Source organism: Centropristis striata, chromosome 15 (genome assembly GCF_030273125.1).
Source record: "Centropristis striata isolate RG_2023a ecotype Rhode Island chromosome 15, C.striata_1.0, whole genome shotgun sequence".
Taxonomy (NCBI): Eukaryota; Metazoa; Chordata; class Actinopteri; order Perciformes; family Serranidae; genus Centropristis; species Centropristis striata.
In genome coordinates this window covers 7,424,648-7,435,920 of record NC_081531.1, presented here as the reverse complement: position 1 = coordinate 7,435,920, position 11,273 = coordinate 7,424,648, and the positions used below count along the sequence as shown (strand labels likewise).

At 37.5% G+C, this 11,273-nt stretch overlaps 1 protein-coding gene across 2 annotated transcripts in view; it reads left to right on the top strand.

Moving 5' to 3' along the window:
- Window positions 1–841: 841 nt before the first annotated feature.
- Window positions 842–11,273, top strand: part of uvrag (UV radiation resistance associated gene) — a 144,625-nt gene continuing 134,193 nt past the window's right edge. For both annotated transcript variants that reach the window (XM_059352327.1, XM_059352328.1), the window contains exons 1-3: window positions 842–1,137; window positions 8,696–8,813; window positions 10,096–10,130. In XM_059352327.1, the coding sequence (XP_059208310.1) occupies window positions 1,015–1,137; window positions 8,696–8,813; window positions 10,096–10,130 (276 nt within the window). In that variant the 5' untranslated portion in view covers window positions 842–1,014. The remainder of the gene's footprint in view (window positions 1,138–8,695; window positions 8,814–10,095; window positions 10,131–11,273) is intronic.

Genomic DNA, 11,273 nt, shown 5'->3' with positions numbered 1-11,273 from the left:
TATATATATTAAAATATTAAAATAAAAAATAAAAGTTATTCTTATTTTTTGTAAAGCACTTTGTGTTGTATTTATATGTATGAAAAGCGCTATATAAATAAAACTTGATTTGATGATAAAGCATGGCACTTATAGGCCTGTAACACTCTGAAATTGAGAGTGTGTCTTAATACTTTGAATACATTTTGCTGATAACACAAGACATGGTAACTTTATTTTGAAGGTGTCTACATGAGAGTGACATGAGGGTGTCAAAAACATGACATGGGATGTGTCATGAGCTTGTGTGACTCTTATGTAGACACCTTCAAAATAAAGTGTTTCCATATCTTGCTTAAGACACAAAGGCATATTCAAAAAATTGCCTAAGTAATTTATTTCTCTTAAGTTACATAATTTATACACAGTGTTATTACAATGCCAATAGCGATCCTTTGTTACATCATTTTTGAGTGAAATGATCAATAAACGTTTTTTTGTGTTTCCTGCAAAACTTGAAAAAAAAAAATGAGTTAGGCGATTATTTTAACAGGGTGACAATTTGTAATAGTTTTGTCACTTTTTGCACTATCTCTGCTAAAAAAATAAGAGGCGCTTTTTCCCCTGGGTTCCACTCTTCAACTATCACCTGCATGTCACGTTGTGCTATGCAATTTCCTTGTATTTTGCAGCTTTGACAGATTTCAACGGACTCCCGCCCCTTCCTGGAAGACAAACAGATAAATCAACCAATAGGAACACGAGTCTCCAGTAGCAGGCTCCGCCTTTACATGACGGACGTTCCAGTGAGCCAATCAGCAGCCTCCGTGTCGCGCCTTCCAACCGGAGACGGATTTCCGAACCGAAGTGTAGCAGAATAGCCTGTACTTTGTTTACGTCCCGTTGGTGAGCTGACAGCTGCTGTAGCGCTTTACCCACACTAACAACCCTGTCTGCATGACGCTGGTGGCTCCCTGGAGCTTCGTACACTTTAAACCGAGTGATCTGGATGTCGTCGATGGGATGATTTGTTGAATGAGACAGGACGGGAGGATGAACTCCATCACCGGTCGGGTTCTCGCCATCCCCGCCGCCTCTGTCACCAACTCTGGAGCTTCATCCTCCAGAGCCTTACATGTGGAGCTCACATCCCAGCAGGTAAATGCAAGGCCTCTGGGCTCATGTCTGCTTTTAAATGACACAGGGCAACTTTGCCTGTGCCGTCCCTGTGTGTTATATACTAGTTTACACCGTCAGCTACAACTGCTGCCTGCAGGAGCACGGCAGGCCTGTCAGGCTAGCTCCTAAGCTAGCAGCTGCTAGCTTGCAGTTAGCTAGCTTCCTGGAAATTAACCCTCCTGTTATGTTGCGGGTCAAATTGACCCATTTCAAAGTTTAAAAAACTAAAAATAAATAGTTAAAAGTATTTTTTTCGGGATGAAACTTCTTCTGCTTGGCTTAATAAGTGTAATCAACATAAAAAAAATTAAAATGGTTCATTTCACATATTTGCATGTTTATATTACATAGATACTGTTCAATGGTCAATCTGACCCTGAAAAGAAGAGGTGAATAACATTTTTAAAAACTCAAAGTCATGTAAAACTATTGTAATTTATATGTAGGTCATCCAATGTACATAAAGCTTTAACATGCATTTTAAAAAAATGAAAAACGAGTGAATTATCCTCATTGAACCATGATCAATGAGAGGTAAAGAACACCATTGCACAAAATATTGATTGAAATGGTTAGTAATGGAGTTATTAATGAAATATAAATAATGTTTATTCAGATTTTCTGGTTTCTGACACTTTTGGATGATTAAACATGCCCACGAACATTATTGCTTATTATTATTATTATTATTGCTGAGAAACAACATAACAGGAGGGTTAATGGAGCTGGACTGACACTCCACACACACACACACACACACACACACACACCACTTAGGCTGCTGTTAGGGATGTTCGAGCTCGGCCTTTTAAGTGTGTTGTCCATTTTTGAGAGTGTGTGTTATTCTACACGTGTAATTGTGTGTGAAGCTAGGATGCTTCTGCTAATGGCAACTTAACTTGGCGTTATGTCAGCAGGCAGGTGACTGACAGGTCAGTTAAAGGGAAATGTTAGCATGACGTCCTGTCATGACTGTGATCAGGGACGAAATTTAGATTTCAGAGGTGGGGGGACACAAGTATCTTTAATAAAACTCAAAGTCTTTCAGTTCAATGTGTTTTCTAGTAGTTCTTCTAGTTTTATATTGTACTTACTTTTAAGTTTACTGTTTCCTTTTTTGGTTTGTAAAGCATGTAGCAAAACATTATCACCCATTTCTGTGTTTCACCTTGTTAGTGAACTTCACTCCAACTCTGTACCACCAATTTTACACTTATTTTGAGTTCTTGACCCAGCTCATGTCACAGTGTTTAATCTCATGACTAATGTTTATTCTTTCAACCTCACCTGTGAGCCTCCAGCCTCTCCTCCTCCATCTCCTCCAGGTTCTCCTCCTCTAACTCCTCCAGGTTCTCCTCCTTTACCTCCTCCAGCCTCTCCTCCTCCATCTCCAGCCTCTCCTCCTTTACCTCCTCCAGCCTCTTCTCCTCCAGCCTCTTCTCCTCTATCTCCTCCAACTTCTCCTCCTCTACCTCCTCCAGCCTCTCCTCCTTTACCTCCTCCAGCCTCCTCTCCTCCATCTCCTCCAACTTCTCCTCCTCTACCTCCTTCAGCCTCTCCTCCTGTATCTCCTTCTGCATCTCTACTATCCGTCCCCTAACAAAAATATATTGATGCATGACATGAACTGTGTGACAATTTGCAGTCTAACAATCATCAATTTTGATGATGTGGTTATAGAGATAAAAACGTAGTTTCACAATTACCATGAGTATGGATGTATAAAATCACATTTGTAATACGACAAAAAAGGCCTCTCGAAAAAGTTCAGGGGACATGCCCCCAACATTACGTCCGTGACTGTGATGTTATGTTGTCTCATAAAGTTATTTGCCTGGGGATTGTTAATTTGTAGACCATGAACTCATTTCACTTTTGCTTCTTTGGAAACCTCAACAACAATCTTCTATGCGCCCATTCATTCATTCATTCATTCATTCATTCATTTGGAAACAACATGTAAAAAGTCAGCAGTTCATTCATCAGGCTACTGAACTCAGACTGTAAAATCGGCTCCTCACAGTCATGCATGACCAAGTCTGACATGTTGAGTTGCAGTTAGTTGTTAAGTGTAATAAGAAACAGGCTAGCTACGTTGTTCCACATCTTTCTGAGGCTTAGAATGATAAGAATATTGTGCAGCATAAAGATGCAACACCTGGCTTTGCTCCAGTGAGTCAAACATCTGCAGCAGGGGTTTCTTGGGCTTGTTTCAGCTACATCAAACCAGTTCGGTCCATAACAGAAATCCAGGTATCTACAGTACAGTGGAAAGCCCTTACAGTATGTTGACCCACAGTCTAAGCCAGGAATGGGCAACTGGAGGCCCGGGGGCCGCAGACGGCCCACACCCTCACTTGAAGTGGCCCTCAGTACAACTGTTCTGCTGTTTCATTTGAGCATGAAATCTTAAAAGTGCAGTGTAAAAATGCAGAACATTACTTCTTGCAACTAATGTTGGTCTGCTGTTCTTGCACTAAAAAAAGAAATCACAGTAAGTGGTTATTTTTTGCTTCAAACCTTTTGTATTCCTATTTATACTGTTATACATGCATTTGAGCATGAAATATGTAAAGTTACTGCACTGCAAACATATATAAAATTGCAGTTTCATCATATCTGGTTTAGTGCACGGTCCTATATGTGGCCCTTGTGGCCCCCTCCAGCATTCAAGTTGCCCATCCCTGCTCTAAGCAAAGGTGTAAAAATAAGTTAACTCTGGGAAACTGTAAGTGCAACTTATTTCAAATTCCTTACAATATAATAACCAATAGAAGGTCACAATAAGCAATTAACATATTGATAGGGAGAACAAGACATTTTATATATTTGGCTTAGAAGTGATCCTTACCCTGCACTAAGAACACAAGACATCTACTATACTAGATACTAATACTATGGGTAAATATCCATAAATCCCCTTGCATTTGGGTGAACTGACTCCTTAAAAATGCCTTTTTATCTTTAGCCCTTTTGAAATGTAGATTTCATATGCTTTGACATGATTGATCTGTGGCCACATGTGTATTATAAGGGCCTGAGGCTGTGACCAATGCACTTGTTATTACTAGCTCTCGGTACACTTTAGTGATATGATGACTAAATCTTTTAAAACGGCTGTACTAATCGGAAATTGCAGCTGATACACTCATCAGCTAAATGCTTAACTACTTCTATTAAATTAATAGGAATGTACTGTAATGTTGCAATACTTTGGAATAAGAGTTGATGCTTTCAGAACACCTACACACAGCAAATATTAACACAAAAATAGGTTTCCTTTTTAATATTTCTATTTTTAGAATTTAAAATGTGTAATTCTGTTTACTGTGAAGTTTAATTCACAGTTGTTAAAAAATGAAGTAGTTATTTAATTCCAAAAAGATACTTTGATGGCCTAATTAATGGTATTCAGTTAATGTGATTTAAAACACTGAATTACAGTCATAATTAGTAGCCATGCCACCCATGATTGGGTACTCTCAGCTCTTAGAAATAATGGGATCATGCAACCAAACATTTCACTATTTATAAAAAAAAATGTTCTATTGAATTGACCTATAACCCAAAAGACAAGCAGGATAAAGCTCTTTATAACTATGTGTTTGCCTAAGACTGCCATGCAATTGTGACACCCAGAGTTGCTAAATTCTTGCCGGGTCAGTTAGCATGCTTTCTATTTTTTCATGTTGTACTTTGTCTAACCTAGTTACTATTTTTTGAGACTCTGTTTGACAAATTTGACATTTCTAGTTGTTGGAGGGTCATTCCCGTGCACATAATCCAGGACTGTATATGGTGATGCCAATATCATACACTCCTTCTAGTTTAATAGGTACAACTGGCAGAAACGGTTAAATACCAACAGCACCACAAACTACAGCATGCATACTACAGACCATGAGGTTCAATCAACACCTTTCTAAAACAGTTTAAAAAAAACCTAAACATTCTAAGCTTCACTCAGGTAGGATTTATTAAACTTCATTAGAACTGAGTTTATATTAGGGGTGGGCGATATGGCCCTAAAAGAATATCACGATATTTCAGGGTGTTTTTGCGATAACGATATTCTTGACGATATTACAAAATACTGAAAAAACATGTATAAAATAGGATTTCTTTAGTCTGTATAAATAAATAAAAAACATACAACAAAATAAAAATCAATCATAAATGTAAAATGTACTGTAAATTGCAAATCTCAACAGTTGCCAAATACAAAAAAATTACTCTTGACTCTTGAGTATTAGGAAATAATAAAAATAACCATCTACACCACTATGTCAGAAAGTAGGAATGATGCCAATATCATGATAGGCAATTTTTTTACTCATAAAAAAATATATCGGTATTATCGTGAAACGATATGATATGGCACACCCCTAGTTTATATAAATAAATATTGTTTCATATCAGCTTTACTCAAATATCTTTGGAAAGTCCCTACCTGCAACTGTTTTAGGACACAGCTGTGTATCAGTTAGTCCTGTCCAGTTTCTAAGGAACTGGGACATCTGTTAGTTCATGCATTTCAGATGTTCAGCAGAGGGCTTGTGACCAGCTAATCACTTTGTCACATGCTATCAGCCCTTTTTGATCACTTTATGATATGTTTAACTAACGGAGATCCTCACTTTGATCTTTATCTGAGCTCTTACTCTACAATAGGGGATTTCATTAGTATAGTTTTATTGTGGCGGGATTATTCAGACTGCACAAATGTACTCAAAACCATTTCTCTCTGCCTGTGGTCTACATGAGTCCATTCATAATGTGCACTCACATTTGTAAGGAGGGGGGTTAAAAGTCCCTTGAGGAACAATCAGTGTTTCTGTTTGTGAGGCCCTTAATCTCATAGGGAATCCCATGACTTAGATTTAGTCTCAGCATGGCTGCAGGAGGGAGGTTGGGCCTGCTGCTCAACAGACAAGTTGGTGCTGTGGTGACGTGTTCGCCTCGAGCGGGAACTTGCCAAATGGCATCTCTGTGCTGCTTGTGTTTCCAAACACACACAACCCCACATTGCCTTTCCAGGCATCTTTTGTTTTACATTAAGACATAGAGCTGTTCTGATTCCGATACCAGTATGGCATCGGTATCGGCGAGTACTGGAGGAGTCTAGGCACCGATCCGATACCACGTAATTTATTAAATTAGTAATTTATTTACTGGTTTGCTCCGTTAAGCTCTGGCACAGTTCTTCTTCGCCGTTCTTAAAACAGTGGTGCTTTATTTATTTAAGTTGCTGTTGGACTATTTTTTATACTATACCTTGATTTTATAATATTGTGGCTGCACTTTAATTTAAATCTATTCCTAGATTTATTTATTTAAGTTGCTGTTGCACTGTTTTGTATACTGTTTTATTTTAAAATAAATGTAAAAATTTATGTCTTGAATTTGATAATCATATCACAGTCATGCAGGTGTAGTATGATATTTTTTTATAACATATTGGTATCGGATCTGTACTTGGTATCGGCCAAAACCCACAGCACAAGTTTAATTAATTATGGTGTTCTGCACTTGGCTGATTTTTGGATTCTATGATAAATATGGCTCCACAATTAACTGAAATTTTATCCAAATCGCAAAAATGGACTAGTCCAATATTCCGATCAAAGGAGTCGCAATGTTTGTTAAAAGCAAAATACGTGTCTAAATACAATTCTGTATTAAGTATTGTGGTGCTGCAAGATAAAATGGCCTACAAATTGTATTCCACAGACTTTAGGGTACTACTTGCCAGCTCATTGAAAATGAAACACCAAACTTTAACCGCTTGGTGTTTCACCTCAATATATTTGCAGGATTTTTCAACAATGGGTCCAGTATTTTTGTAGCTTCGTACATAAAGGGTGACGCATGAGGGCAGATACAGACACTACCACACACTTCTATTGGATCATCATTTTCATGATAATTGTTTTTGGATCTTAATTTTGTGCACAACATGTTCCCGAACCAGTAGTTGAACCCGGGCCGCCTGGGTGAAAACCTGGAATCTTGACAGCTAGATCTTATGGGAGCATTAAATCATAATTGATACTTAAGAGCTTTTTTTATATTAGTCTATACATTATTTTGAGCAAAATCCTGCATAATATACTTTTTAAGAAAATGTGTTTGTTTGCTTGCAAAAAAATCGGTCCTCGATAATATATTTTTCGATGAAGATTAGAATAACGATGCAAATATCATCTCTATACCTCCATTATTGTGAATACTGCTGCAATTGCAGTATTACTGACAAATAATTACAAGTAGATATTTTTATCCAAATTGTGTAACCCTAGTGATAAATAATTTCAGAGCTAAAAATGTCACATTCTCATGTGACTGTCATGACTGACCATGCCTGCCGAGTTAACCGGCTGCTCAGTTCTACCATGAAGATGTCATGCCTCTATTATTTGAACTGCTGTCTTCTAGCAGACTGTCACAGCTGCTGGTGCCTCTGCATGAGAAATAACAGCTATTTTAAGCTGATTACATGGATAGAAACTGTGGTACTTCAATGACCTCTGTAGACAAAGCTTTTCACTCGTCCTGGGACCTAGTTGGGATTCTGTGTCAGAACAGCCTAGTTAATATTTGCCAAGGACCATCACATGATCAGAATGAAACTGAATACAACAGCCCTGCTATCTTTTGTTAGCAGGGCTTTTGTCTTTATCTCAATCTATCCTCACTCTCTTACTTTTGTGATTTGTGTGATGTCCTTTTTTGTGTTTGTTTGTTTGATGGGTGCATGCCTTTGTTGGTTATTTATTTAATATTTATCTTTTTTGCACTGACGGGAGAGCTATGCGTCATTTTCGTTGTGCTAACATATTTTTTTATACTACCGTGCAATGACAATAAAGACTCTATTCTATTCTTTCCAAGGTTATAATAGTTTTGGATTTGTCATTAGTTTTAGTTTTAATTTCGTTGTGAATTTTTGTTTTCAAATTCAGTTAGTTTTTAGAGTGAGTTTGCTAGTTTTAGTTTAGTTTTTATTTTTTGAAAATGCTTAGTTTTAGTTTAGTTTTTATTTGTTTTAGTGTTAGTTTTAGTTTTTTTCTAATGGGTATGTGCCTTAATTTCCTTTGGTTTATCCATCTCAGCCCCAATAAGGTTATTAACTCTTACAGTTCTGGGTGTTTAGAATTTTGGTTGGAGTGTAGACATCCCAGTCTCAGTAAACATATTCACCATGTGTTGCATGTTCAAATAGAAACACTGAATTATGAATGAAAAAAGTTGACAAAAATGAAAACTAAGGACATTTGCACTATAATTTTAGTTATAAATTTAAACGCAATACAGTTTCAGTTAGTTATCGTTTTTTTAAAAACTCTAGTTTTTATTTTTATTTCAGTTAATGAAAATGTTTTTTCAATTCTAGTTTTCGTTAGTTTTCGTTAACTATAATAACCTTGGAGAATGAGCCTCAATTTCGTTGTGCTAATGTATTTTTTTATACTACCATGCAATGACAATAAAGACTCTATTCCATTCTATTCTTTCTGTATTTTTCCCTGTCAAACAGAGACGATTGCGTCATCTCCGGAGCATCGCGGCCCGAAACATCGTCAACAAGAATGGTTCCCCGCTGCTGGACACTTACTTCACCCTCCACCTCTGTATAGGAGACCGCATATCTAGAGGTGTGTGCTAACTCCTCTCCCACACACACTTTCCACCCTGTCACTCCTCTAAGGAGGAGCGGATAGTTGCTTACATTGCATGGTCTGTTTTCTACAAGCTTGCATAATATACATTTAAACTTTTACATTTTACATCCATGCACATTACATTATTTTGCACCATGTTTTCCAAAAAAGGATTACCACTTTACCCTAATGAACTGATGTAGCAACTGCATGATGAAAATAGCTAAGGAGGTCATGACAAATGGGAAAATCCAATTGCTTTAATTGTCATTTCACGGTTTGTGATGCTTGTGAGTAATTCAATGAGCATCTGAAGCCAAAGGAAAATACACCCTCAAACTGAAATTCTATACTATTGCAATGATTTTAGACACAAAATGCAGCATGTACAAACACAAAATTTGACCTCCTGAGCTCATAATGTCATTAGTTTACACAGAGATACAGAACCAGAAAGTGACTCGGCTCTTTGGTTCTTTATTTAAAGGTTATCTATTCAGAAGCTGTTTTATATGTACAACTGGGGCTGTGAATCAGAACATGTTCATAATCCAATAAAGTCACTGTGGTGTCTTTCCTGTGAAGCTTCATGAGTTGACTTTGCATGACATTATCACCACAGTCTGGTTTATCTGCTGCACGGCAGAAACTGGCTTAAACTGACAAATTAAAGCCAAGTTTAGTAGTGTTTTCAATTGTGTTTTGGTATAGATTTAACAGTAACACTTTATATTAAGGTGCACGTATTCAACATTAATTAGTTGCTTATTAGCATGAAAATAAGTAACATTTTGGCTCTTAATTAGTCATTATTAAGTAGTTATTAATGCCTTATTCTGCATGGCCTTATTATACAACCATCTCTACAAAGTTGTTCACTTTGTGCCACTGTTAGTCTACCAGTGACCAACTTTGTAGAGTAATGATTGACATTACAATGCAGAAAGTGGCTATTTGCCGTTTCCATGGTTTCGTTCACCGCTATGTAGAAACTTCCTTACTTACTATGAATAAGCAATAATTCTGAGGTTATTAAGATAAAACTCTTAGTTAATGGCTTACTGGTTGTATGATAAGGCCATGCAGAATAAGGCATTAATAACTACTTTATAATGACTAATTTAGAGCCAATATGTTTCTAATTTGCATGCTAATAAACAACTAATTAATGTTGAAAATGTGTACCTTTATATAAAGTGTTATCGATTTAACCTAGTTGGGTGTGCATGAAAGTTATCGATCTTCTTTTAATCAGCATTCTTTGATGTCATTTTAGATTTTTACAAGAGTGAAGTGATACGAGACTCTCTGGTGAGTATAACTACTTAAACCTTCAAACTATTGACGTCTGCCTCCTGTGTGTATTAGTGCACTGCTCACTATGTGCAGTGCCATAAAGAAAGAAAACGAGCTTCCTTTATTTTACTAATGTACTTTAAATGTAGTTTACTAAAGGCTGATATTTATACCTGCTGCCTATCTGTCAGTCACACATTTAGCCACATCTGGACTTGTTTCACTGTAACCTTCTTTAAAGTGGTTTTCAAGTACAATGCCATGCTGTGAAACATGCTTCTTCTGCAACTTTCTCTCTTGGCCTGGAATCATCAGTCGGTTGTTTAAAATGACCCGTGATTCTTTGGCTCTTCCCACTCTTTATTTGCGAGGCAGATGCGGCTCGGCACGAAGCTATAGAAGCAGCCAAGGAGAGCGAGCCATTATTGTTGGGCTTGCTGCCGAGTCATGAGCTGACCTAAGCAGCTTTCCAGGCATACCGTGCAGTACCCTGTGCAGACAGGCTCTATAATGTGCTGCAGGAGCCATGACTCCTGTCATCTCTCAGCCCAACTTCCTCCTGTTGAATTTAACATCCTTGCTGACATCAGTTCTCTAGTATTTCTTCTCCTTCCAGTCATCATTCGTCTTGGGAAATGTTTCCTGTTGGCTTCCTGTTTTCATTCTAACTGCTATGCCCCTTTTGCTTCCGCTACTTACTCTCACTAGTTCTGTTTTCTACCACCCCCCACCCACTGGGTCGTACGTCTGCTTTTCACATTCCTATCCTGTATTTTTACCCCAAAAAAGCAAGAGATTTCCTCCCTGATGGAGGGAAATGGTACATAATTAAATGATGTAAGTGGCTGCAGTGCTTTGTAGAAGCAGTACTCTGTGCTGTCAGTCAGAAAGTTCAAGGACAAGGAGCAAACTGTAGTAGGGATCAGACTTAAAGGTTAATGTAGAGCAGGTTGATTCAATTACTTTATAATGTAAAGGGATCACATTATGACATTGAATTTGATAGGAGGTAGCATGCATTTGCAGTCTCAGATTTTGATCCAAACTAATGTGATTATAAAAAAAGCCCACTCTCATGCTTGTATTGCCTTTAAGGTTAAGTTTGATTATCACTAGCTGCTACTTGCATCAGTTATTGTCCCGAGCTGCTGTTATTTC